Here is a 25,802-nt window from a genome sequence, read left to right as displayed (position 1 = left end):
GGGCAATGAGAATCAACTTTGCTCTCAAGACAGTAGCTTTCTGAATCACTTGAGGTATCAGCGGGAATGGAGGAAAGGCATAAAGAAGTCCCCGGGGCCAATCCTGGGTTACAGCGTCTCTGGGGGGATGGCCTGGTAGTGGAAAGAGGGAGAAGAAGTCTGGGCATTTGCTGTTTTGGGGTGTAGCAAAAAGGTCGCAAGGGACGCCCCACTTCTGAAAAATCTCGTCCACTACTGATTGTTTGAGAGACCACTCGTGTGGCATGAGAATAGCTCTGCTCTGTCTGTCCGCTAAGAGGTTGGATTTCCCGGGGTTATGCGTTGCTATCAGAAACATATGAGAGGAGATTGCCCATTGCCAAAGTCTGAGAGCTTCTCGACACAGTGGATAGGACCTGGTCCCGCCCTGTTTGTTGATATACCAGACTACGGACATGTTGTCCGTCTGAACTGCAATAGTCCCTAAAGGAAGAAAGTCGCTGAGGGCTTGCAACGTTAAAAGCACTGCTCTCATCTCTAGGACATTTATGTGCAGATGATATTCTATGGGTTGCCAAGTCCCATGGACCATCCTGCCCTGATAATGCCCCCCCCCCACCCGATCAGAGAGGCATCCGTAGTGACTGTGGCAACCGGGACTGGGGGAACAAAGTCGACCCTGATGGAGTTGCGGAGAAGACATCCACCAGGTTAGGTGACTCTTGCGCGATTGCGTCATGAAGATCTCGTGGCGCATGGGAAGCTGCTGGAAGGACCACTGGGTGAACAACATCCACTGCAGAAGACGCATGTGGAAGCGAGCTAAAGGAAGCAGTACGATGGCCGCAGCCATAAGACCTAGCACCTTCAGGACAAACCTGGCCCTGATCTTTTTGCTGAGTAGTATGATGCGAACATACTTTTGGATGTCCAGAATTCTTTGGTTTGTGAGTCTTGCTGACATCCCGACAGTGTCTAATTCTGTGCCTATAAAGGTAATAGATTGGCAAGGAGATAATGAAGATTTTTCAAAGTTTATAGAAATCCCCAACTGGTTGCAGGTGTGAAGAGTGTAGTCTCTGGCCTTGAGAAGTTGATGCCTGGTGGTGGCAGAGAGGAGCCAGTCGTCGAGATACGGAAACACCTGGAATCCTTGACGTCTCAGGTGAGCCGTGACCGCTGCCATACATTCACTCTGGGGGCTGTAGTGAGACCAAAGGGCAGGGCTCTGAACTGAAAATGACTGGTCCCCAGCCGAAAGCGGAGAAACCTTCTGGAGCGCCTGTGAATTTTTATGTGATAGTACGCACCCTGAAGGTCTATCGAGCACATCCAGTTGTCCTTGCCCAAAAAGGGTAGAATGGACTGAAGCGTGACCATCCGGAACCTTGCCTTTTTGACAAACTTGTTTAGTTTGCTGAGGTCTAAAATTGGTCTCCAATCTCCCATCTTTTTAGGAACCAAAAAGAATCTTGAGTAGATTCCGGATCCTACTTGGTCTGCTGGTACTAGTTGGATGGCTCTTTTTGCGAGGAGCTTTGATACCTCCAGCTTTGCCAACTCCCTTAGACCGGGTGAAACGTCCGGGAGGGATTGATGAGGAGCAGGATATCTCACGAAAGGGATATTGTAACCCTCAGATATGATCGACTGTACCCATTTGTCTTGAGAAAGGGAACGCCAGGCTATTGGGTACAGCGACAATCTTCCCCCGACTGCCTCCAAGGGTGGACAGTCGGGCAACACCTCAGGGTGCTGGAAGGGTTTATCAGAGAGAGGCTCTGCTACCCTGATTCTGCGGACCCCCTCTGCCCCTAGGGCGGCGTCTATTGTTATTACCCCCTCTGCCTCTGGGGGTAAACTGACCACGTGCGTCCGGTGTGACTCCCCGAGATTTACGGAACCACATTTTCCCTCCCTTCTGACCTTTGGGATAGGGTCTTGAAGGGGTGGAGAAATGGACTCCTATGGCAGAAAGAGTCTTGCCGTCTTGCTCACACCTGGTCAATGTGGCCTTCACCTGAGGTCCGAACAAAGCCAAACCATCGAAGGGAGTATTAGTGAAGGACGCCTTAAAGGGGTCTGCGAAATTACAAAGCCGCATCCAGGACTGACATCTAAGAGCCACTCCTGTGCCTGCGGCTCTACTCGCCCCATCGGACGCATAAGAAATGAGCCACATGGAAGAGTTAGTTATAGAATTTAGGATTCCGAGCTGTGAGGCAATCTTCTCGAGCCCCAGCAGCTGACGGATCCTGAACTACCTCACCTAGTTCCTTGAGAATATCTCTCTGAAGCCGGGTTAAGTGACAGAGATAGTTCAGCGAGCACATAGCGAAGGTCGCTGAAGAAAACATCCGCTTACCGTACCTATCCATGGTCCTAGAGTCCTTGTTAGGAGGATGGACAGGTACAGAAGGGATCGGCAAGTTCCTTCTTGGTGGCAGCTGCCACCACCATGGCATCAACAGGGACACCCTTGGTGAGAAACTGTTTGTCTGCGGGGGCAGTGATGAATTTAGAAGGCCTCCTGGGGACTGGTTCCACAGAATCCGGGGCCGCCCACGCCTTTCGAGCCACCACTTCCATGAGCGGGTCGAAAAGCGGAGACACCCAGGAGGTGGAGGGTCGAGATCCAAAAGCCTCCAGGTATACCGACTCATCCTCGGAGGGGTTAATGGAAGGCCAGTTCCCCCTCTGCTTAAGGAGTTCCAGGATGTCTAAAAAGGAGACATCCTCAGAGGGGGACCGTGGGGAACCCTCCGACTCATCTAAGTCGGTATCTGATGTCGTAGACTCAGGGGAGTCTGTGTGCTTCCTCTTGCACATCTTCTTACGCGGGGGTTCTGCCGAAGGATCAGGAAAAACCTCGGAAGAGGAAGTTCTTCCCAATGGGGAAACCTGGGGCGATGGATCTCTGGGTCCGGGAGCAAGAGAATGGGAAGAGACATCGACATGCACCGAAGAGGGAGGAGCTAATGGAATTGACCGTTGACTCAGCTCCGGGGCTAGAACACTCCTCATCACCTCAAAGGCTCCCCTTCCAGGGAGGCCAGAAGACTCCGCCCAAGAAACAGTAATCCCCGGTCCCGCCGAAAGAGAAGGCTCCGCGGCTGATGTCGGTGCCGTGCTCACCAATGCCGGGTTCCAAGAGGGAGAGCGGGGTCGGACAAGGGTCCGTTGCCACTCGCCCCCTCAGAGCCGACAAGGGAGACCCGACGACCAGATCCCTCCAAGGAAGGTCTCATGGAGGAAATCGGAGTCGAACACGACGGAGTAGACAGGGGAGGTATCGGCTCCGGCGCACCCACGGTCAACGCCCGAAGCTCGGCCCAACTCTGAAGGAGAGTCGGAGGAGGAATTTCAGGGGGATGAGGGATAGCGGTCGTCTGCTGAGACGGGCTATGGAGCATCTGGGCCAGGGCCAGTGCCTGTGACTTCAGCAGTCTACTTACCACCCTCTCCAAGTCATGGTCTGACAGCCTGGAAGACCTTGAAGATCGGCTCCGATGGCTCCGCTCCAAAAGCAGAGGAGATCCCGGAGCCGAGCGAATCGACTCCAGGGAAGGGGACCAAGATCTCTTCTTGGAAAGAGCCATCGGAGCCGAAGACCCTTCGGTTCCAGATGGAGCAGACAGCTTATCGGCACCAGTCCTGGTCAAAGATACGTCGGCTCCGGCCGGATCCGACATCGGTGCAAGTGTATCGGAGCCAGCCGGCACCGATACCACCACCTCAGAGATAGAAAGATCGGCTCCAGCCGAGCCGATCTCGACTCGAGGAGTCGGAGCCACCGCCGAAGGCTTAGGAGCCACAGCCTGGGCTTTAGGTGGCTTAGAGGGCTTTCCCGACCCAGTCTTGGTCGGGGAGCCCTCTGGCTTCAACAAGCCACGTAGGATTAATTTGTTCCTACGTTCCTGCAGGACTCTCTGGCTGAAAGAGTGACAAATAGCACAGGAGTCCTGCAGGTGTAGAGGCCCCAGGCAGTACACACAAGAAGTGTGACCGTCTGTCAGAGACATTTTCTGACAGCACGAGTCACACTTCTTGAAGCCTGAGACCTTTACTTCTTTGGACATGGTATGCAAAAAACACACACACACAATCCAGTCACACAGTTAGCTAATAAAAAAGGGGGAAAACTGATTAACACACCCACACTTCCTGACAGAAAAATAATAGAAGGGAGGAAAAAACTATCCCTATACAAAGGAGAAAGGGAATATAGGGCAAGACAGATAGGTACTAGCTAACTCTAACTGTTAAAGAAAGAGAAATAAGGAAAATGGAAATTTTCTGACTAACTTTAGTACAAAAATACTAAAACTCTACCTGAGCTGGTAAAAGGAGACTTCTTTGCGAAGCGGCAAACGAGATCTGGGTAGTCACGCCTTGCATCATGGGATATAGGGTTGCCTCGAGCTGGTAAAATTAGCTCTCGAGCTTAGCAAGTGCAGAGTCGGAGCCGAGGATTGGCTCCGAACCCATCCAGCAAGAATGAAGGCGAGTTTGACAACTTAACATCTACCCTTTTTCAGTGGCAGCCCATGGAGAAAAGCTACAGGAAAATGACAACACTAAAGAAAGTACAGTTGTGTACACTTACCATAAATGTAGATGTTAGAGTGTATTCACACTTGCAGTCATTACATTTGGGTAATCCTGCTGGCAGGTTGCCCTCAGCCGGCCTGAATTCCAAAGTCTTGGGTCCTGTGTCGATTGCTGTCGCCCCTTCCCTGACGTCAGGTCATCATGGGTATAACAGAAGTAGCCAACGCCATTTTCTTCATTTTTTTTTACCCCAGATGTCAGGTGCCCCTTAAAAGGGTAGCCAGAATTTGTATATATATATATATATATATATATATATATATAAAATTACATGCACCAATATAAACTTTACCTTCATCTACAAGCAAATACACCACATAGGTTGTATAAATCAGAGAAGGAAAGAAGTTCCAGCAGAGAGAAAAGGGACATGACGGGTGGGTAACCTGGACTGCAACAGTGAATACACTCGAACATCTACATTTACGGTAGGTACACAACTGTACTATGTTCATCGTGTTTCAATGTTGCAGTCATTACATTTGGGTACAGTCCCAAAGCTATGGTTGGGAGGCTGGAGCTAAACAGCATTAGGAGCGGCTATGAGACCCCTGAAGAACTGCAGTGGCAAAGCCTGCCCTGGATTTAGAGTAGAGTGGCAAATGATAGTACTTTGTAAAGGTGTGCACTGAACTCCAAGTAGCGGCCTCTAAAATGCCTTTGGTTGGTACTCCCCTGAGAAAGGCTGCTGAAGTGGCTGCAGCTCTGGTTGAATGTGGCCTATTGCCCTTAGGCACTGGCTTGCCATGGTGAAAATAGCAGAAACGAATGCAGTGGCCTATCCACTTTGAAATAGTCTGCTTTGAGATAGCCTTTCCCTGTGAACCTGCAGGATATGCCACTAGTAATTGCTCTGTCTTCCTGAAAACTTTGATTCTGTCAGAGTAGAATGTAAGCTGTCTGTGTACGTCCAAAGAATGCAGAATTCTCTTCCCCTTGTTCTGTGGATTCGGATAAAAGGTTGTCAGATAAATAGTTTGGTTAAGAACCACACTGGACACCACCTTAGGCATAAATGTTGGGTTTGTCCTCAGAGAAACCCTGTCTGGATAAAACATGACAAAAGGTTCCTCAGCCATGAGTGCCTGTAGCTCTGAAATTAGTCTTGCAGAAGTTATTGCTAGGAGCAGAGCTGTTTTCAAAGATAAAAACTTTATATCCGCAGTAGCAGCTGGCTCAAAAGGAGGCAGGGTGAGCTTTTCCAAGACATGGTTGAGGTCCCATGCAGGTATTGGTGATCTCCTTGGAGGCCTTAAATTTTTGGCTCCTCCGAGGTACTGCTTTAATAGAGGATGAGAAAAGATTGGTGGCTCTGTATTGTAATGAGCCGAAATGGCAGAGTCAAATTGGCAAGTCAATGCTATGTCCCACAAAGTCATGGCTAGTCTGCAAAGGGGGTAAGAATGTGCACCCCCCTGCTTGTTTATATACCACATGACTGTGGTGTTGTATGTCTTTATCAGTAGTTGTCCCGGATGAAGTAGGTCCTTGAAGGCTGTCAGGGCATTCTGAACAGCTAGCATCTCTTTTTAATGGATGAAAAAGATAGGCCTTTGTCCAGCATCTCAGTTAAGTATTGCAAAATCTGAGGAATGTTTGGTACAGCTGTATCAGTTCCTTGTGCTTGGTTCCAAGCACAGAATCTCTTCCATTTTCCAGCATAAGATTTTCTAGTATTAGGCCTTCTGGCTTCCAAAATGACATCCATCACAGCTTTACTGAGAGGTGTGTTTTGCATGATTACATTATGGCTTAAAGTCCTGAGTTGGCTGTGCAGGATCTGCTTGTTTTGCTGGGACAGTAGATGGGGTATTTCAGGTAAGGTCCAAGCTGGGCATTGAGACAAGTTCCTTAGGATTGGATACCAGTACTGACGGGGCCAGTCTGGGGCAATCAGTATCATCTTTGGCTTCTCCTGTCTGACCTTTAGGAGTACGTTGGGGAGAAGAGGCAGTGGAGGAAAGGCATATACTGATAGGGTGTCCACTTTCCATGCTTGTCTGTGATAAGTCCTTGTGCAGAATCTTTTTAGTTGGTAGTTGTGAGGGGAGGCAAATAGATCTATGTCCGGGCATCCCCATTTCCTTATCATGCTGAAGACTTGTGGATCCAGCTGCCACTCGTGGGGATCCATGAGGTTTCTGCTTAATTCGTCTGCCAGAGTATTTTCCTTTCCTGGCAGGAGTTGTGCCTGCAGATGTAGTTGGCAAGTCAATGCTATGTCCCACAAAGTCATGGCTAGTCTGCAAAGGGGGTAAGAATGTGCACCCCCCTGCTTGTTTATATACCACATGACTGTAGTGTTCAATGTCTTTATCAGTAGTTGTCCCCGATGAAGTAGGTCCTTGAAGGCTGTCAGGGCATTTTGAACAGCTAGCATCTCTTTTTGATTGATATGTAGATGCATTTGGTTTGCGGACCATGTGCCCTGAATGCATCTTCCTGCCATGTGGGCCCCCAGGCATAATCTGATGCATCAGTTGTTGGTGTCTGCCCGACTAGGGGTACTGTGAAATGGCTGCCCCTTGTTCTGGTGACAAGCCTTCTCCCACCATTGAAACTCCTGGTGCAGGCAGGGGATGAGAGTAATCATTGTTTCCAGGCTGTGGCAATGATGAGCCCAAACACTTTTTAGGTACCATTGAAGTTTCCTCATATGCAGCCTTGCATATGGAATAAGTAGGATGCAGGATGCCATGAAGCCCAAAGCCTGCAGAACTTTTCTTGCAGATAACCGGGCCATCGTTGCCAACATTTTGAAATAGGTAGTCAGTTGCCTTTGTTTGTCTGGTGTGAGATAAGCCATCTGGGCAGTTGTATTTAAGCTTGCACCCAGGAATATTATCTCTTGAGAGGGTACTAGTTTTGATTTCTTTTTGTTGACTGTGTACCCTAGGCATGTTAGAAGTCTTTTCACAAAAAACAGATGCTGTAGAAGAATGTCCTTGTTCTCTGCTTGAATTAGACAGTCGTACAAGTAAGGATATAATTTAGGATATATATTTGTATTCCTCTTTGTCTGCAAAATACAATTACTGGTGCCAGGCACTTTGTAAAGACCCTGGGCGCAGTGGATAAGCCAAAGGGCAGTGCAGAGAATTGGTAATGCACTGAGCCAGCCTTGAATCTGAGGTATCTTCTGCAAGATTGCCCAATTGGGACATGTAAGTATGCCTCTTTTAGGTCTAAAGTCACAAGCCAAACATTCTTGCCCAGCATGGGCAGAAGTTGCTGCAAAGTCAACATTTTGAATTTTGGTATATCCAGGAATGTGTTCAGAATAGATAGGTCCAGTATTGGTCTCCAGGCCTTGTCCTTTCTGGGTACCAAGAACAGTCAAGTAAAATCCTTGTCCCTGCTCTTGCTCTGGTACTTGCTGAATGGCCTCCATGTCCATAAGGGATGAGACTTGTTTTTGTGCCTCTGCCCATTGATTTTTTTGGCAGATCTGGCCAGCCATTTGCCTCTGGCAGGGTATGGAAATGGAACTTGTAGCCTTGTGACACTATATTTAGAACCCATTTGTCTTGGGTTATAATGCGCCAATTTTGTGAAAAAAGTGATAATTTCCCCCCTAAGGGTGCTGCCAGGAGATAAGTGCTTGGTGCAGGCAGGGGGAAGGCACCGGGACTGTTTCCTGTATGGTTGTGATTTGTCTTCAACAACTTTGGAGATAGAAGCACTCCATTGCTTTGACCTGTATGAACCTTGCGCCTGGGATCTGCCCCATTTGAGGTCTGACACAGGAAAGGACCAATTCTTTGTAGGCCAGTGTCTACTAAACCTAGGTGGCTGTACTTGTAAGAAATCTTTGACAGCATAGATTTAGCTTTGTCCTCCATTTTCTTTAACACCTCTTCTGCCTTAACACCAAACAAAGTATCATGCTGTAAAGGTGCATCTAATAATTTTACTTTGACATGATCAGGCAGATTTTGTTCCTTTAACCAAGCATGCCTCCTAATTACAGAACCCATGACTGCGGCCCTGCAGGAGGCCTCCAAAGAATCAAAACCACATTGCAAAGTATGCTTTCCAACTTGTTCAGCTGCATGCAATAAATCCTGCATTTCCTTGTTTTCTACACATTCAGAGTTTAACAACATTTTCTGTTTAAGCAATGCCGTGAAATATTGCTGATATGTAAGCATATGAAACTGACAGTTTAAGGCCCTTATAGACAAGGTAGCAGATGTGTAAACCTTTTTTCCCCATCTATCCAGTGCCCTAGAATCTCTGTCTGAGGGGGTAGGGTTTTTGCAGTGGAAGCCTCAACTACTTTGGGACCCTGTGAAGTAGTTTCTGGGTCTGCAGCAGGGTTTTTAAAAAGAAATTTATGAGATTCAGGAACCCTGTAATATATGTCAGGCTTAACAGGAGCTGAAGGTAAGGAGTCAGGGGTAAGACTAGACTCTGAAAACACATCTACAATGTCTAACACAGGTGGAATGGCTAGAGGCCTGTGTTGAGGTAGTAAAAGGAAATCCCTGAGCCTCTTTTTAGATTCTGAAAACTCTTGGCTATCCCAGTGGAAATGTTCACTCATGACATGCAAGGTTTCCCCAAAAGAGTAGTCCTCTGGAGGAGAAGCTGAAGGTATAGATTCTTCAGCATCAGAATCCTCAGAGAGGAAGAGAATATTCCTGATCAGAAGAGGAATCAGAAGAAATAGAAACCTGATCTGAAGATTCATAGTCAGTCTCTTGCCTAGGCCTCTTATCAGGAGGGGGAATGGGAACCCCTTATTAAGGTAATCAAGTCTTCGGCCATTTTGAGCATCTGTATTTTGGGCATAGAGGCCTGTCCACGTGGCTCTTGAATTTGTTTCTTTGCTTTTGATGGTGCTTTAGTCTTTGCCTTCAAAGCTGAAGTCAGTTTAATGTAAAGATGTTTAGGTCTGAATATACCCTCAGAAGCTGGTGCCTACTCAGCGGCTCCGGATCCATTTGAGGGAATGGTATCTGAGGCTCCAATACCTTGTGTTTCCAGCAGCATGGCTGACTCCACGTCGGAGTTGGTAGCGGCCTGCTGCGACTCTAAAGTAGCGGGCGTCAGGGGCTGCGAAAGCACCTCACCGAGAACCGGCGAACTGGCGACTGGCTTAGATGCTTTGTCGTCGGTTTTGGGACTCGGTTGTTTCTCTCTCAACTTTTCCTTGTGTTTTTTGTGAACTCTGGTAGTCGGATGGCTATCAGACAACATTTTTGGATAATTAAACCAGCGTCCAAAATAGTTTAAAGCAAAATCATAGACGCTTAATAGTGCGTTGGTTAAATCTAGCACAAAACAGACAACCAGAAACGTTATGATCAGGGCCTAGGCAAGGAATACAGTAGGAATGAAAATCCTTATGTGGTATTTGCTTTCCACAAAAAATACAATTATTTACTTTTTCTGACATTGGTCTGGAGCAAGAAAAAAAAGTTTCCCCAATGGGGTCCTTAGCTTTATTGAAGACTTCGGATCTGAAAATCGAACACGAAAATCTCAGGAGTCGGCCAACCGACACTTGCGAACTGCTTCTGCTTCTGGCACTGCGCAGCAAGAAAGACTTTAGAAAATGGCGTCGGCTACTTCTTTTATACCCCTGACGACTTGACGTCAGGGAAGGGGCGACTGCAGCTGACGCAGGACCCAAGACTTTGGAATTCAGGCCAGCTGAGGGCAACCTGCCAGCAGGATTACCCAAATGTAATGACTGTAACAGTGAAATACGAAGAACATCATGGCAAACAGAGGTATACAAGTAATCAATTAAAATTTAAAACAAAATATACTTAATTAATAGCAGCATAATTTAAAGACCTAAGAAACATATTTGGAAATAAACTTGGTAGAAGGAGAGAAAAGAAGGAAACGGAGGATTAGTATTAAAAGATGACAGAAAATGTTTTAGGGTAGGAAGAAGAGGGAGGAGGAGAGATAAAGGACAATGAAGAAATGTTGGACCAATAACTGAGGATATAGTGCTTAGAAAGAACAGGGGCTGAAAATGTATCATCCAGGAATTGTGCATGTACAGAGTCACATATCTTTTAGGTATTCTTTTGTTTGAGCTTTAAGAAAGTTGGGCTTTTACAAGAGTGAGAGGAAGGGAATTCCAAATTTTAGTCAGCAGAGAGACAACCACCAGCTGAGTTGCTAGCTTTTGTATCAGTAACATTTTGTCAATGGATGTTAGCCGTCTACTTGGGTTATAAATTTGAAAAATATTTTTCAAACTAGGGCATTTGTCTGGATAACAGACGAGTCTGTAGGAAGTGAGTAGTTGGGGAAAGTGCAAGATAAATAGAGCCAAGGCATTAAGTTTTTTTAGGGCCTCTCAATGATATGTCCTATAATAAGGATTGGCTTATTTACTGTTTTTCTCTGCCTGTATAAAAGTCTTTGCATTTGCGAAACACTGCATATTGCACAGCACTATTTAGCAGTACAGCTGTACGGACGTACAAACACAAATGCCCCATAAAAACTAGACACACCCCCCCAAGAGTTCCTGGGCACAAAGTTGCTGAAACAGCACAGGATTTGGAAGAAGAATAGCACCACTCTGAAATTAGACTAAGTTTGTACTTCTCAACTATTACCCTAGCAAATCTGTTCTGCCTTACTGTGGTCACACAAACAGAAACACAAATCCTTTGATACTACACCTCTTGAAAGCCAATATATTTATACCTGAAACCATGGATAAGAACTTTATTACTCTCTCTGTAGTCAGCCTGGTAGAATAGGAGTCTTTAGACAATGTAGCAAACATCTCATATTTTCTGACAGACAACTGATTCTTAAAACAATCTGATACATTGTTTCTGGAGGCAAAGCTCTCACACACAACCACTACAAATACCAAACAGGTTGTCAAATTCAACACTATACAACACCTGCCACACACACACACCACATAAAACTATACATGCTGTGCCTCTTAAACGTGATCCACCCAATCCAAAATCTCAAAAACCTCCCAAGCACAGTACTTAGAATAAATACCTTCAGCAACATTAAAAACACTTATCAAAACAACACCCACAACACATTTGGCCTCAACTCACAGTCCCTGCAAGTCCATGCCCATAAGTCAGACCATCACACAATCCAACATTTTGGTCATAGAAAATTCCAATTTAAGGCCCACTGATGTCTCTCACCAGGCTGTGCAAGGAGGTGGTTATCAGTTGCCTCTCAGGGCAAGATCCGTCAGATGACACATGCATTCACGTCACTGAACCACAAGCCAGTATGACTCAATGTGGGAGTAAAGGACCACAGTCTAGCTTCCCTGGACTGTAAGAGACACAATGGAGCTCACAGACTGTGTCCCAGGCGGATTATGTGCTTAGTTTTGAGCAATATTCTACCCTCTCCACAACAAGAACAAAAAAGATAATTGACTAATAACTGGCCTAATTTTTAGTGTAATTGTCATTATCAGTCCACTGATGTTCTGAATGTGCAATGGATATGAAGGCACATGACTGGAAAGTGAGCACAAATCTGCAAAATCCTGATTACACTTGAGCAATTAAACATCATGCACTGCAAGGACGAAAAGGCTTGCTGGTTATCAAGTCAATCCTCAAAGGGGCAACGACAGCTTTTAGCTAATTAGAAGAAAGAAAAATGAAGGCCCGCTGTACAAGCTCGCTTACATAACCACCACCAATTGCCACGAAGGATCAAACAGCTCAAACATAGCCCTGTAACCCCAACAAAACCAAAATGCAGTGAAGAAGTCTAAAGCAGAAGTAGCCTTGGATGACCCACATACATAACTTTCATAAAATAATTCAGTAAACATAAATTAAATTCTCTACCTGGAAAATGATCTACACAATCCAACAGAAAGCAGAACTTTATCTTGCTAGTGTTGAATTTCAGTAATATAAACCCCATACATATTGTGCAAACTCTGGCAAAATACCTTCAAAGATGAGGCCAGTAGCTTGTGGTTGAAGAAATGTAGTTGAGGTTTCTCCTTCCGAGGACGCACTTGTTGTTTCACTTTCTTTGTCCCTTCCAATTTCGCCACATCTCCGTTTGTTTTAGTTTCTAAAAAGATCAAAAGTATTGTAAATATTCGTGGTAAAGACTGCTCTTAGTAAACAAACCATAATGCAAGCAGTTGTCGAGGACAGTACTCAAAATGTTTTAGTGGAGAGTCAGGAGGACAATTTTCCCCCCATCAATGCTAAAAAATCTTCCAGTACACATTCTGTATACTCACTTAAGGACAGAAAACCAGTTTATCGCTTTAATCCACTATGCTTTATCAACCCTTTATTTAACTCAGCAGTGACTACAATGCTACTGGTTTGTCTCACATCCTACCTCAAATGATCTTCTCCCATGGGAATGGAAAGACATTAGCTTTCTAACTTGCTCATGTGATGCTAAGGCAAGCTTATCTTGACTAGAGGAGACAAGAATCAACGTTGATGCAATCCAACCCTTGTAACCAGGGGGACATTTACTTATTCTCGTTACTGTGTCAAGCTACTAGATGTACTGCAAAAAACATAAGTGATCTGTCACTTACACATGCACCTAGAGCTACATTCAAATTTTACACCAGCACAACATTAAAATCACTTACAAAGTGCATGCTCAATGTCAGTTAAGTCATCTGTGGATATTCAACTTAACCTCGTCTCTATCACAGGAAATTAGATAATGCACAATATTTATCCTTCATAACAGGAAAATAGAAACATGCTTGAGAAAGTTCACACTCCACTCTGGTTACAAGCACTTGCTCCCTATTGGTTCTTCCGATCAATCAATAAGTAGTTCCCTATATTATTCAGGCATGTCCAAAGGTCAGTTTCGGGTTCCAGTCCAGCTGGTGAATCTGGGAACCTTGAGGTAATGTTACAACTGCCTTATGTACACAGACCACCCTCTCCTCCTCCCATCAAGCTCAAATATATGTGAGAGATGCAACTATATAGCCAAACTGGAGGCTAAGCTCTCTCAACCCATTACTGGCACAGCCTGTCAGGAGGAGAAGGTAACCACATACACCACAAATCCAGTCTCACATAGACCTATCGCATCAGCAAACCAAACACACACACAAAAACACACTCGGAGGCTCTAAATAAAAATCTGCCTAAGCAGCAGAGACCTCCAAAGCAGACATCCAAGCAACGCCCTACCACGAAACAATACCCACGTAGCACATAGCTCACAAAGTCAGTGTGCCACACAGTCACAGCCCTTAAGGCTAAACAACACACCTAATACACTTGTAATAACTATTGTTAGACACACTGACGTCCCACTCACCAGAAGGTGGTCACTGTAAGCTGCCTGTCGGGTGCCAGGATCCGCCACATAACACAAGCACTCAGGTCAATCCAAAGCAAGTACAAATATGACTCCGTCATTGTCCATGCTGGTGTGAATGACCTGAGACATACCTCCATGGACTACATGAAAAAAGACAGGAGCTCTTTGATCATGTAGCCCAGGCCGCTATGACCCTGACCTGAGTAGCATCTTACCCTCACCAAGAATGATGCCACAGTATAAAGACAAAATGATCAATTTTAACAATTGGTTAAAGTATTGGTGTCATTCAAAGGGGATCCAGTGTCTGTCAGCCTGGGATGACATGCTCGACAAGCCACGTTGCTTTGCTAGGGACGGCTTGCACCCGTCACCCCTGGGTTTTCGAATACTGGCAAAGGCTCTTACCTCCCCCATAGTGCCTTTTTAGGCAAGGCTCAAAAGACAAACTCACCTCCATAGACAACACAAAGAAAAAAAAACTAAGGGTAATGCTGCTCAACGCCAGAAGTCTAAACCTCAAGATGCACGCACTAGAGACTCTACTCAGTATGGAGAATATCGATATCTGTGCAGTAACAGAAACCTGGTTCAAGGCTCCCGACAGCACCCCAGCACTAACATGTTATACTTCATACCATGCTTTCCGGCCCCAAAACTTGGACCGAACCACAAAAGGAGGGGGAGTATCCATATTTATCAAAGATACACACACCTCCAGGTTAGTGGCACTGCACGAACCATCGGAGACCATCCATGTGCAACTAACAGTGGGCAAAAACTACAGTTTTGTACCTACCATAAATGTAGATGTCCGATAGGTATGCATCTGCAGTCCTAACATATGGGTTATCCTGCCTCAGGCAGCCCTTCTTCCAAAGTCTGGGTCTGGCCTCGGCTGATGTCGCTCTTCACCCGACGTCATAGCTGCTGTGGTATAAAGGCATCAGCCGACACCATTTTCCTCAGTGTTTCTTGCCCCAGATGCCAGGTGCCCTCTAGGAAGGCTAAATTTGGATAAATGCAAATAATTCCAAATAGTAGAGATCAAAAAATATATATAGATATACATATGTACAAACAAATACACCATAATAAATTCCCCCAGCTAGCTAAAAGAGGGGTAAGTACCCTAGGAATATCACAGAGGGGAAGGAGGGTGACTGCAGATGCATACCTATCGGACATCTACATTTATGGTAGGTACAAAACTGTACTATGTCCTTCAAGGATGCATCTGCAGTCCTAACATATGGGTAGAATACCATAGCCAAACTGGGGGAGGAGGCACTAAGATAATGATGGTGTAGTTAAGATCCCTTGCAAAACAGCAGTTGCAAAACCTGCTCGGGATCTGGAGTATAAAGGAAGATTATAATGTTTGGCAAATGTATGCACGAAGTAGCAGCTTCTAAAATGTCTTTGGTAGCCACACCTCGTAGGAAAGCTGTAGTGGTAGCTGTAGCTCTTGTGGAGTGAGGTCTGATATTTTCAGGAGTTGTCTTTCCATGAAAAGAGTAGCAAAATCTAATGCAATTTCCTATCCATTTTGAGATTGTCTGTTTTGAAATTGCTTTCCCTTGTATTCCTGCTGCATATGCTACCAGAAGCTGGTCAGTTTTTCTGTTGGTCTTAGTTCTGTCCAGATAGTAGCATAATTGTCTGTGCACATCCAAGGTATGTAAACGTCTTTCCCCCCTGTTCTGTGGGTTGGGGAAGAATGTAGGTAAATGAATCGCTTGGTTCAATGATACTCTGGAGACCACTTTTGGCATAAAAGTAGGGTTAGTTCTCAGAGACGCTCTATCCTGATGGAAGATAAGGAAGGGCTGTACTGCCATTAATGCCTGTAACTCAGATACCCTTCTTGCCGAAGTGATTGCTAGCAGGAAAGCAGTTTTCCAAGATAAGAACTGTAAGTCTGCTGTTGCTGCTGGTTCAAAAGGGGGAAGTGTTAGCTTTTCCAGCACAAAGTTGAGATCCCATGTAGGTAAAGGTGGTTTCCTAGGAGGCTTTACATTTTTGATTCCTCTCAAGAACTGCCTGAGTAGGGGATGAGAGAAGACAGGAGGATCCATGTTGTATTCTGCTGAAATTGCTGATGCATGAATCTTAATGGAGGAGTAGGACAGGCCATTGTGGAACAGTTCTGCTAAGTATTCCAGGATGTGTGCTATGTTTGCCAATGAGACATTTTCTCCCTTTGCTGCACTCCAAATGAGGTATCTTTTCTATTTGGCTGAATAAGTTTTCCTTGTGGAGGGTCGCCTCCAGGATAATGTCCTTAACCCTCTGAGATAAATCTGGTTTAGTTTGTTTTATGCAATATTCCAAGCAGCTAGCTTCAGTGTTTTCAAGTTTGGATGTAGAATCTTGTAGTTGTTCTGTGTTAGAAGTAAGGGAGATAGAGGTAGAGGCCATGCGTGTGTCCGAGACATGCTTCTCAGTAGCGGGTACCAATGTTGCCTCTGCCAGTCTGGTGCTATCAGGATTACCCTTGTCTGATCCTCTTTGATCTTCAGTAGGACTTTGTACATCAAAGGAAGAGGTGGGAATGCATATGCTGTCAGGTTTTTCCAGCTGAAGGAAAGGGAGTCCACCCTCCAGGCAAGTGGGTGGTATGCTCTTGTGCAGAATTTCTTCAATTGGTGGTTGAGTGGGAGGCGAACAGGTCTATCTCTGGCAGTCCCCATTTCTTTGTTATGGCTTTGAAGATATCTGGATGCAGCATCCATTCGTGAGCATCCGTGGTAGTTCTGCTTAAGGTGTCTGCTAGTGAATTTTCTTTTCCTGGTACAAATCTGGCCTGTAGTTGAATGTTGAGATTCAGGGCCACATTCCACAGGTCCATTGCCATTCGGCATAGAGGGTATGAGTATGTACCTCCCTGTTTGTTGATGTACCACATGACTGTGGTATTGTCCGTCCTTATCAGCAGGTGACCTTGTTGAAGGAGTGGTCTGAATGCCTGGATTGCATGTTTCACTGCCAGCATCTCCTTTAGATTTATGTGTAGATTCAGCTGGTCTTGGGTCCATAGGCCTTGTATGCACTTGTCCCCTATGTGTGCTCCCCAGCCTAGGTCTGAGGCATCCGTGGTGATGGTCTGGTTTGGATGTGGTTTGTGGAAAGGCAATCCTCTGTTCAACTGACAGGCCTGAGCCCACCACAGGAATTCTTGTTTCAGGCATGGAATTATTAGAATCTGGGCTTCTAGACTGTGCTTGTGTTGAGACCATACATTCCTTAAGTACCATTGCAACTTTCTCATATGCAGCCTGGCATGCGGAATCAATATTATGCAGGATGCCATGTAACCCAGGGCTTGCAGGACTTTCCTTGCAGTAAGCTGAGTTTGTGTTGTTAATGTCATGAAATAGACTGGTAGTTGCTTTGTTTTTCTTCTGTGAGAAAAGCCATCTGAGATGATGTATCCAGTTCTGCACCCAAAAAAGTTATCCTTTGGGATGGTACTAGTCTTGACTTTTGCATGTTGACTGTGTATCCCAAGGCTTGCAACAGTTGTATGACATTTTCCAAATCTTTTGTTAATTTTGCCTTGTTGTCCGCTTGTATTAGGCAGTCGTCCAGGTATGGGTAAATTTGAATTCCCTGAAGCCTGCAATGAGCAATTACTGACGCCAGGCATTTCGTGAATACTCTGGGCGCAGTAGATAAGCCAAAGGGCAATGCTGAGAATTGATAATGCTCTGATCCTGCAAGAAATCTGAGGTGTCTTCTGCAATCTGGTCGTATAGGGACGTGCAGGTATGCCTCCTTGAGATCTACCAGCCAAGACTCCTTGCCCAGCATGGGAAGAAGTTGCTGGAGGGTCAGCATTTTGAATTTTGGAACAATGAGGAATGTGTTCAGTGCGGACAAGTCGAGAATAGGTCTCCATTGATTTTCTTTTCTTGGTACAAGGAAAAGCCTGGAGTAAAATCCTTGGCCTTGTTCCATAGGTGGTACCTTTTCTATAGCTCTCATCTTTAGTAATTTGCTGATTTGTCTTTGAGCCTCTGTTATTTGGCTTGGTGGTAGGTTTGGCATTCCTCTCTTTTGTGGTAGAGTGTGGAAGTAAAACCTGTAGCCCTTGTCTATTGTTTGTAAAGTCCATTTGTCTCCTGTAATGCAATGCCAATTGTCGGAAAATAAGGCTAGCTTTCCGCCCAAGGGTGCTTCCAGTTGTTCCCTGGTAGGCGGAACTAGAGTCAAGTCATTGTGTCTGACCTGTGGAAGTGGTTGTAGTTGAATCTGTGGCAGCACTTCTCTGGTTGGCAGGTTGCCACTGACGCCCCTGTAGGCACCCCAAGATTGACCTCTGCCTCTTGGCCTATTTCTGCCTCTCTGTGCTCTGGAGGAGTCTGAAAGGACCAATTCTTCAAGGCCAATTTCTGCTAAACCTCGAGGTTGGACCTGTAAGAAATCCTTGACTGTTTGGACAGATTTTGCTTTTTCTTCCACTTTCTTTAGAACTTCCTGTGCAGGGGAGCCAAACAAACTTTGCTTCTCCATAGGAGCATCTAGGAGTTTTTGACTTAACATGGTCTGGTAAGGATTGTTCTTTTAGCCAGGCATGCCTTCGAATCACTGTTCCAGTCATAGCTGATCTAAAGGAAGCCTCCAGTGCATCATAGCCACATTTTAAGAAATGGTTACTGACCTGCTGAGAGTTATGTACCAAATCCTGAAGGGACTTGCGGTCTATAGGGTCAGGAGAGGACAGTTTTTTATTTAGCTGGTCTAACAAAAATTCCTGGTACTGTATCATGTGAAATTGACAGTTTAAGGCCCTGGCCGAAAGAGTAGCAGAAGTATAAACCTTTTTACCCCATCTCTCTAATGCTCTAGATTCCCTTTCAGAGGGAAGAGGGTTTTTGGCAGAGGCAGCTGCCACACCTTTAGGGCCCTGTGAAATGGTTTCAGGGTCTGCAACAGGAGCCTTATACAAATGGTAATGTGTGTCCGGGACCCTGTAATATCTGTCAGGCTTGGCAGGGGCCGGAGGAAGAGAATCAGGAGCAGTACAGACATCATTATATGCATCATCAACAACTGTTAGTACTGGAGGAATGGCTAAAGGTCTATGTTGTGGAAGGTGTAAAAAGGTCCTTAGCCTTTTCCTTGAGTCTGAAAAATCCTGGCCCTGCCATTGGAAGTGTTCCCTCATTGCATGTAGTGTGTCCCCAAAAGAAAATTCTTCAGGAGGAGAAGCAGAAGGAATGGAGTCTTCTGCATCAGAATCCTCATAAGGAGAATATGGGCCTTCAGGATGGTCTGAAATATCTGCGTCATCAGAGGAATAGTCTGTAGAGACAGGTTCCGGGGGTTCAGTCCTAGGCCTCTTATCTGGAGGGGGTCGAGAGGCCCTGTCTGGGCGAGGTTGGGATCCCCTGATCAAGGAAATAAGATCCTCAGCCAGGCTGAGAATTTGGGAACTAGAGGTAGGCCTGAGTGAGGGAGATTTCGCAGGTAAGGCCTTAGAAAATGTAGCTGCTTTAGCCCTGGAAAAGGCCTTGATAGACATAGAAGCAGGGGGTCTAGCAGCCCCACGTGCAGGGTAGATATGTCTAAGGGAATAGTGTCTGACAAATCCTGGGTGCCTGCTACTGTAGCAGTAATTTCAGTAGCAGATTCAGCCATGCTCTGTGAGGCCTCGGCTAACGGAGGCATGCTTTCAGCCGAAGGAGGAACCGAGGACTCGGTTTCTGCCGAAACCGAGACACTCGCGGTTGGCCTAACCGAGGCTTCAGCAGCGAAACCACGTCGGTCCTTCTTTTAGCTAATTGTGTAGTCGGAGTCGACGGCATTTTGTATGCAAAAGCGAAACTCTCTTTGAAGGAAGCACAGGCTAGACAAGCTGATGGTCTGGGTCTAAGCAAGGAAGGCAGTAAGAGTGGAAATCCTTATGAGGTATTGGTTTCCCAAGTTAAACAATTATTTACTTTTTCTGACATCGGCTGAGGTAAGAAAGATAGAAGTCTTCGTAGTAGTAATCTCTGGATCTGACAGCTTGAAAGACTGAGGAAAATGGCGTCGGCTGATGCCTTTATACCACAGCAGCTATGACGTCGGGTGAAGAGCGACATCAGCCGAGGCCAGACCCAGACTTTGGAATCCGATCATGTTAGGACTGCAGATGCATCCTTGAAGGACATCTGCCTTTCAGTTTGTAGCCGGCTACAGACCACCCTCCCAAACACAGGAACCTCACTCGGCTTTCCTGAGAACACTGGAGAATATGAAGGTCTCTCCAAACACCATTATACTGGGTGACTTCAACTACCCAAACATTGATTGGGAAAACTGCTCAAGCCCAAACACCCTCGCCCAACGGTTCCTAGAATTTATAAACTCAAATACTATGGAACAACCGGTCACCACACCCACAAGAGGGGAAAACATATTGGATCTGGTCATCACCAACATGGGGTCTCTGTGCCACACCAGAGGTATACCCCTCATTGATAAGATCAGACCATAAACTAATCTCACTGGACATCCATATTCCGTCCCCACCCCTAGCCAAGGAAACCACGGTGAAGAACTTCTCAAAAGCAAACTTCACACTTCTCAAAACTGAGGTGAAATCCTTCAAAGCCCCCGGGCCAGTGGAAAATACGGCCCAAAATGCAGAATCCTTTACAAAAGCATTCTATGGACACCTACAGGAATGCATTTAGCATGCTATCCCAAATAAAACCAAGACTCACTCCTCCAAAGGCAGGAGACCTGTCTGGTGGACCCCGGCCATAAATAAGCTATACAACAGAAGGAGAAAGCTACTACATGATAGAGCAAAATCCCAAAAAGGGAAGGAGTCTCTGATTAGTACTAGCAAGAAACTACGATCCCTCATAAAATCATCTAAGGCCAGCTTCGAAAGAAAAACTGCACAAGACACTAAAGATAATCACAAGGCCTTCTTTAGTTATGTCAGAAACCTGGGAGGCAACTCCCAGATATGCTCTGAGTTCGTGCAAAATGACAAAAAATACACTGAACCCACAGACATTGCCAACATCCTGGCAGAAAGGTTCAGTGCAAACTTCCCCCCCCAAAAGAGCAAATGTCTATCCCAACAGAGTGTAGCCTTCCTGAGATCACAGATGCACAGGTGAGAGCTGTCCTCTCCAAAGCAAAAACCACACAATCAATGGGACCAAAAGGTGTCCCGGGCTGCGTCTTACACGAGCTCCAAGAAGAACTAAACCCTCATATAAAGTCACTGTTCAATCTCAGCCTTACTACAGGATATGTACCCAAGGAATGGCGTACAGCAACAGTGGTCCCACTCCACAAAGGTGGTGCCACAACAGACCCCGGAAACTATTGCCCTATAAGCCTGACTAGCAAGGTCTGCAAAGTTATGGAGTGTATCATCATGGAAATCATAAACAAAGACATTGGGAACCTCCAGACACTGGATCCTACCCAATTCGGCTTTGATAAGGGCAGATCTTGCCTCTTGAACCTGGTCGACTTCTTTGAAACAGTTACCAAAGCCATAGATGAAGGGAAGGTAGTCCACACAGCCCACCTGGACCTTGCAAAAGCCTTCGACACAATACCCCACTTGGGCATCATAAATAAGCTCACCAGCTTAAATATCAACCCCTATGTCACAAGATGGGTTGCAAACTGGCTCAGGGATAGAACCCACATGGTCAGAATAGCAGGTGCCATGTCAGACTCTAAACCAGTTACAAGTGGCATCCCACAAGGCTCAGTCCTGGGACCTCTCTTGTTCGGTATATACTTCTCCGAGGTACAGGTTAACACGGGTGGACTATGGCTGACCAAGTTTGCAGAGGACTGCAAACTTGGTGCTGTAATAGACTCTCCGGCTGACACAAGCATCCTCCAAAAGAGTCTCACAAAGATGGATAACTGGTGCCAGAGCCATGGCCTAAAGCTAAATGCCAAAAAGTGCATAGTCATCCCCTTTGGGAAAAACAAAGTGCCCACAAATTACCACATAGGTGGTAATCCATTAAGTACGGAAGAAGTAATTGGGGACTTGGGGACCCAAGTAAATAGCAATCTCTCCTTTGACAATCACGTTGCCCAAGTGGTTAGAAAGACCTTCTATATAGCCCACCTTATCACGAAAGGGTTCACATCTAAAATCAAGAGAGGTCATTGTGCCCCTCTACTCATCACTTATCAGGCCCATAATTGAATACAATGCCCCATTTGGGATGTACCTTACCCGACACCTGCAGCAACTGGAAAGACCCCAAAAGTACCTCACCAAGAGGATCAAGGGGCTCAAACAGATGCCCTATGCAGTCCGGCTAAAGAAACTCCAGTTCTACTCAGTTGTGTACCGCCTACTCAGAGGTGATCTGTGTCTGACGTATAAAGCCATGTCCAACCCAGAATTAATGGACATGCTTCACCTCAGGAAATCCAAATCCCTTAGAGCTACACACTCCAGGGACTTGAACCTCAACACAGAAATAAACAGGACATGCTGGAGGGACAGATTCATATCCCAGAGGCTCCCCTCACTCTGGAACAAAATCCCAATCCATGTTAGGCAGAACCCCTCACTGACCCTCTTCAAGAGAAATCTTGACGAGTGGATGAGAGATCCTAAGTTTACCCCTGGGATCTCTTCTGTGTCCCTGCTTGACAGAGGTACAGTAAACTAACCTTAAAAGGGCTACCTTCTGTGACCTACTATACAGAGGCACAGTAAACTAATCTAAAAGGGTGGCGAAAGCCAAACACACTCTGGCTAGGCTTATAAATGCCCTAGGGCAGATAGCCTAGTATCAACCTATGAAAGCAAAAAACATTGTGACTTTGTTCCTGAATTCTATTTGCTAATGTCAGACTGCAAGCTTTTGAGCCAGCACTGTTACACAGTGATGAAACAAGTACACTTTTCTTATAGAATTACTGCATGAAGAAGTTCGCAAAAGAAGAAAGTCCAAACAAAAATTCCTCCAGTGTGAGAAATCCCATTTAATGGTATGAGTAAATGCTTTTGAGCGATCAGAACACACCACTGTCATTTGCATTCCTAGAACATATACGTCAACTTTCTCATGTTAACAAAGAGTGTGCACTGAAGGTACATTTTAACTCTTCAAATGCTCAGTGAACATGTAACTGATTTTATTGAAGTGCACAAGCTCATCATTTGTAGAAGACGAGCTGTCCTTGAACCACGTGGCAGCTCCACTGGAAGGGATTATGCACTTCAAAATTAAAGTCTGATACTTGTCAAAATAATAGATCTGCAGGAACAGTGTACTCTATAGTAGCCACTAGGCCTACGACCCAGGCATTAGTACTGCCTGGCATTACTTTCCCAGGCTGCTGCATGTTGCATGCCTTTGCCTATAACCTAATCCATCAAGGCAGCTCCCCTATCTAGAAAAGGGGCAGGCACTCTGAAGCACAGGATAGCCAAGGAAACAAGACCAACACAATAAGGCATTGGAAGGAGGAAAGGGCTACTAAGAGTGGACTTATTCCTGCAGCTCTTATGTATACTACAACTTTCATACCAAACAGGAAAAGGTCCATCCTCAATAACTTGTAGATCATCATTCATGCACTTCTTGATGGAAAGTTTTACTTCACAATGCCCTCAAACACAGTGGCCCCAAAGACGGCCCTAGATCTGCAAACCAAGTTCAATTTATAATGTTTCATAAAAATGTACAAGGAGAACCATGTAACAGATGCAGATACATTGTTCACTGAAGCACTCTTGAGGAAGGCTGACAAGAAGGCCAAGGTCCCTTTATAGTGGGCCACTGGGAAAAATAAATCAACAACTTGCAATCTAAAGTAAAAATGGATGCTGAGAAAACCATCTGGACAAGGTGGCTTTGAAAACATTTTACTTAAGGTCCTGTGACTATATGAAACTAAAAACTGTGTGTGCTTTCTAAGATTTAGTCACACCTAAATAAATGCTGGGATTCACAGACATATACAGCATTACATAGTACAAATTAGCCAGGGTAGTGGCCATGTGCAGGAGATTCTAAGATACAGGCAGCGAGTTAATAAGAGTCAAAATACTGCAGTATGCAGTGCATGCGAATAACTATATAACATGTAAATGAAGAACCCAGTGCAACTGAGTTATGCAGAGTATTCAAGTGACAACAAAAAAAAAAAATGGCAAACTGACTTAGAACCGTATAAAAGGGCTACAATGTACTGCAGTGGATACCATTTTGAGCAAAGAAATGTAGCTGATGGGGGTAACCAAGGAGTAGCAGCAGCAGCAGTGCAGCATGTGTTAGCAGCTGCCAGAGCCATTGCTGTGATGTGCAGCATCGAGGGCAATCGCTGCCAACCGAGAAAGTACATACAACTGCTGATTAGCACCTAGGTTCAGCAGATTAGATTGCTACCATGTGTGCAATAAGAAACACAGAGACCTGGTAGAACTACGCCAACAAGCACAATCAACAGGGACGTATGGTATAGCTTTAACCATCTTAGGACATAGGTGTGTACTAGACTAATGGCCCTGGAGCCTTTACAAGCCTAGCCCATAGGATTACCTTACCCTTCCAGCAAGTTATGGCATACAAAGTTTGACACCTTCAATATCCCCAAACCATTCTTGACATTATGCCACAGCATCTGAAGTAAAGCTGGTTCCCTATACAGCATGATGCGGACATCGTGTGGGTCTGGAAGGCACAGATTGCATGTATGCTGCCATCATGCCCCCAAATGATGCAGAGGTACTGTTATACATCAAAAGGAAAAACTTCCACACTCTGAATGGCCAAGGTAGTAAATGTCCAGGGCACTGTTTATAATGTGACTGTGCATCACCACAGCAGTTCATTTGGCACACATTCTACCTATACAAAAGGCTCCCAAGAGAGGAATTCTCACAGAATCAACCAGTTGACATATTTATAGAGAAATTATACAAACGGGCTTGCAGACAGATACCATACTAGCTGGGAAGGCAACACAGAATATGCTATGTTGTGTTGCAGGTGATGTCAGACATGCCTTAGAGCCTGGCTGAAGACCCCATATGCAACCCCATTCATTATTCAGGAAATAGTACACATCAAAACTCATGCAGAAACACAAATTACAGTGGACGCTGTATATGGACTAATGAAGGGAGACTTAAATTCTAGACACCTCAGGAGAGGCACAGCAATATAGTCCAGGAAGCAAGATTTTTGTTGCATGTGGCATGCTTCACAAAAAGCCACTGTGCAAACAACTAAAGCAGCAAGTGAACAGCTTGGCAGGGCCTTCCACACCAGTTTTAGCAACAGCAGAAGGGTAGAGTGGAGAGTCAACAGAGGAACATACAGCAGCAGTACCACAGCTGAGATTGGGGTGGGTATAATTCACTGCAGCACTTGCAAACAGACAGCATCAGGACCATAACTATAGGGTATTATACAGAAAGAGCAAAAAGTGATGTGTGACGCCCGTGCCCTGGCCCAGCAATCAAGGAGCCTCAATCCTCACCACTAACACCAGAGAGGGCGTCTCATATGAGAGGAAAGGATAACAAATACACACAGTAAAGTGCAATTTCCCTTAACAGCACACATAAATCACCGTCAGTCTGGGGCTGGTCGCTACCTTGCTCCCCAGGTCTCCAATAAGACTCCCCATTGGCACAGCTATAGGGTCCAGATTTCAGCCTAGCTGGGCAAGCTAAAATCTTCAGCACCCTCTCTGTCCAACCAGTGCTTTGTGTCCCTGCCCAAGTAGCTGACACACACACACTTTGAGATAAGAGTTTATACAACCACACAGACACTTCTAGGGAAGGCTGGCACAGGTTCCCCAGCTGTGCCCCTTTTACCCAGACTATACGGTAGTACCACAGGCTACCACCCAGCTCATATTTATCAGCTACTCAAAGGCCCTTAAAAAGGTGTCCAATTATTACTGTGCAATATTAT

General features: G+C 45.5%; 1 protein-coding gene across 1 annotated transcript in view; it reads right to left on the bottom strand.

Annotated features, from left to right (window-relative positions):
• The window catches only part of TBL2 (transducin beta like 2), a 648,257-nt gene that overhangs the window by 579,958 nt on the left and 42,497 nt on the right, over positions 1 to 25,802 (bottom strand). Inside the window, exon 2 of the mRNA XM_044054120.1 lies at positions 12,515 to 12,642. Within this exon, the coding sequence (XP_043910055.1) occupies positions 12,515 to 12,642 (128 nt within the window). The remainder of the gene's footprint in view (positions 1 to 12,514; positions 12,643 to 25,802) is intronic.

Source organism: Protopterus annectens, chromosome 13.part0, assembly GCF_019279795.1.
Source record: "Protopterus annectens isolate FY-2018-M chromosome 13.part0, PAN1.0, whole genome shotgun sequence".
Classification (NCBI taxonomy): Eukaryota; Metazoa; Chordata; order Ceratodontiformes; family Protopteridae; genus Protopterus; species Protopterus annectens.
Note: the sequence above shows the minus strand (reverse complement) of the source record. Positions and strands in the feature narration are given on the sequence as shown.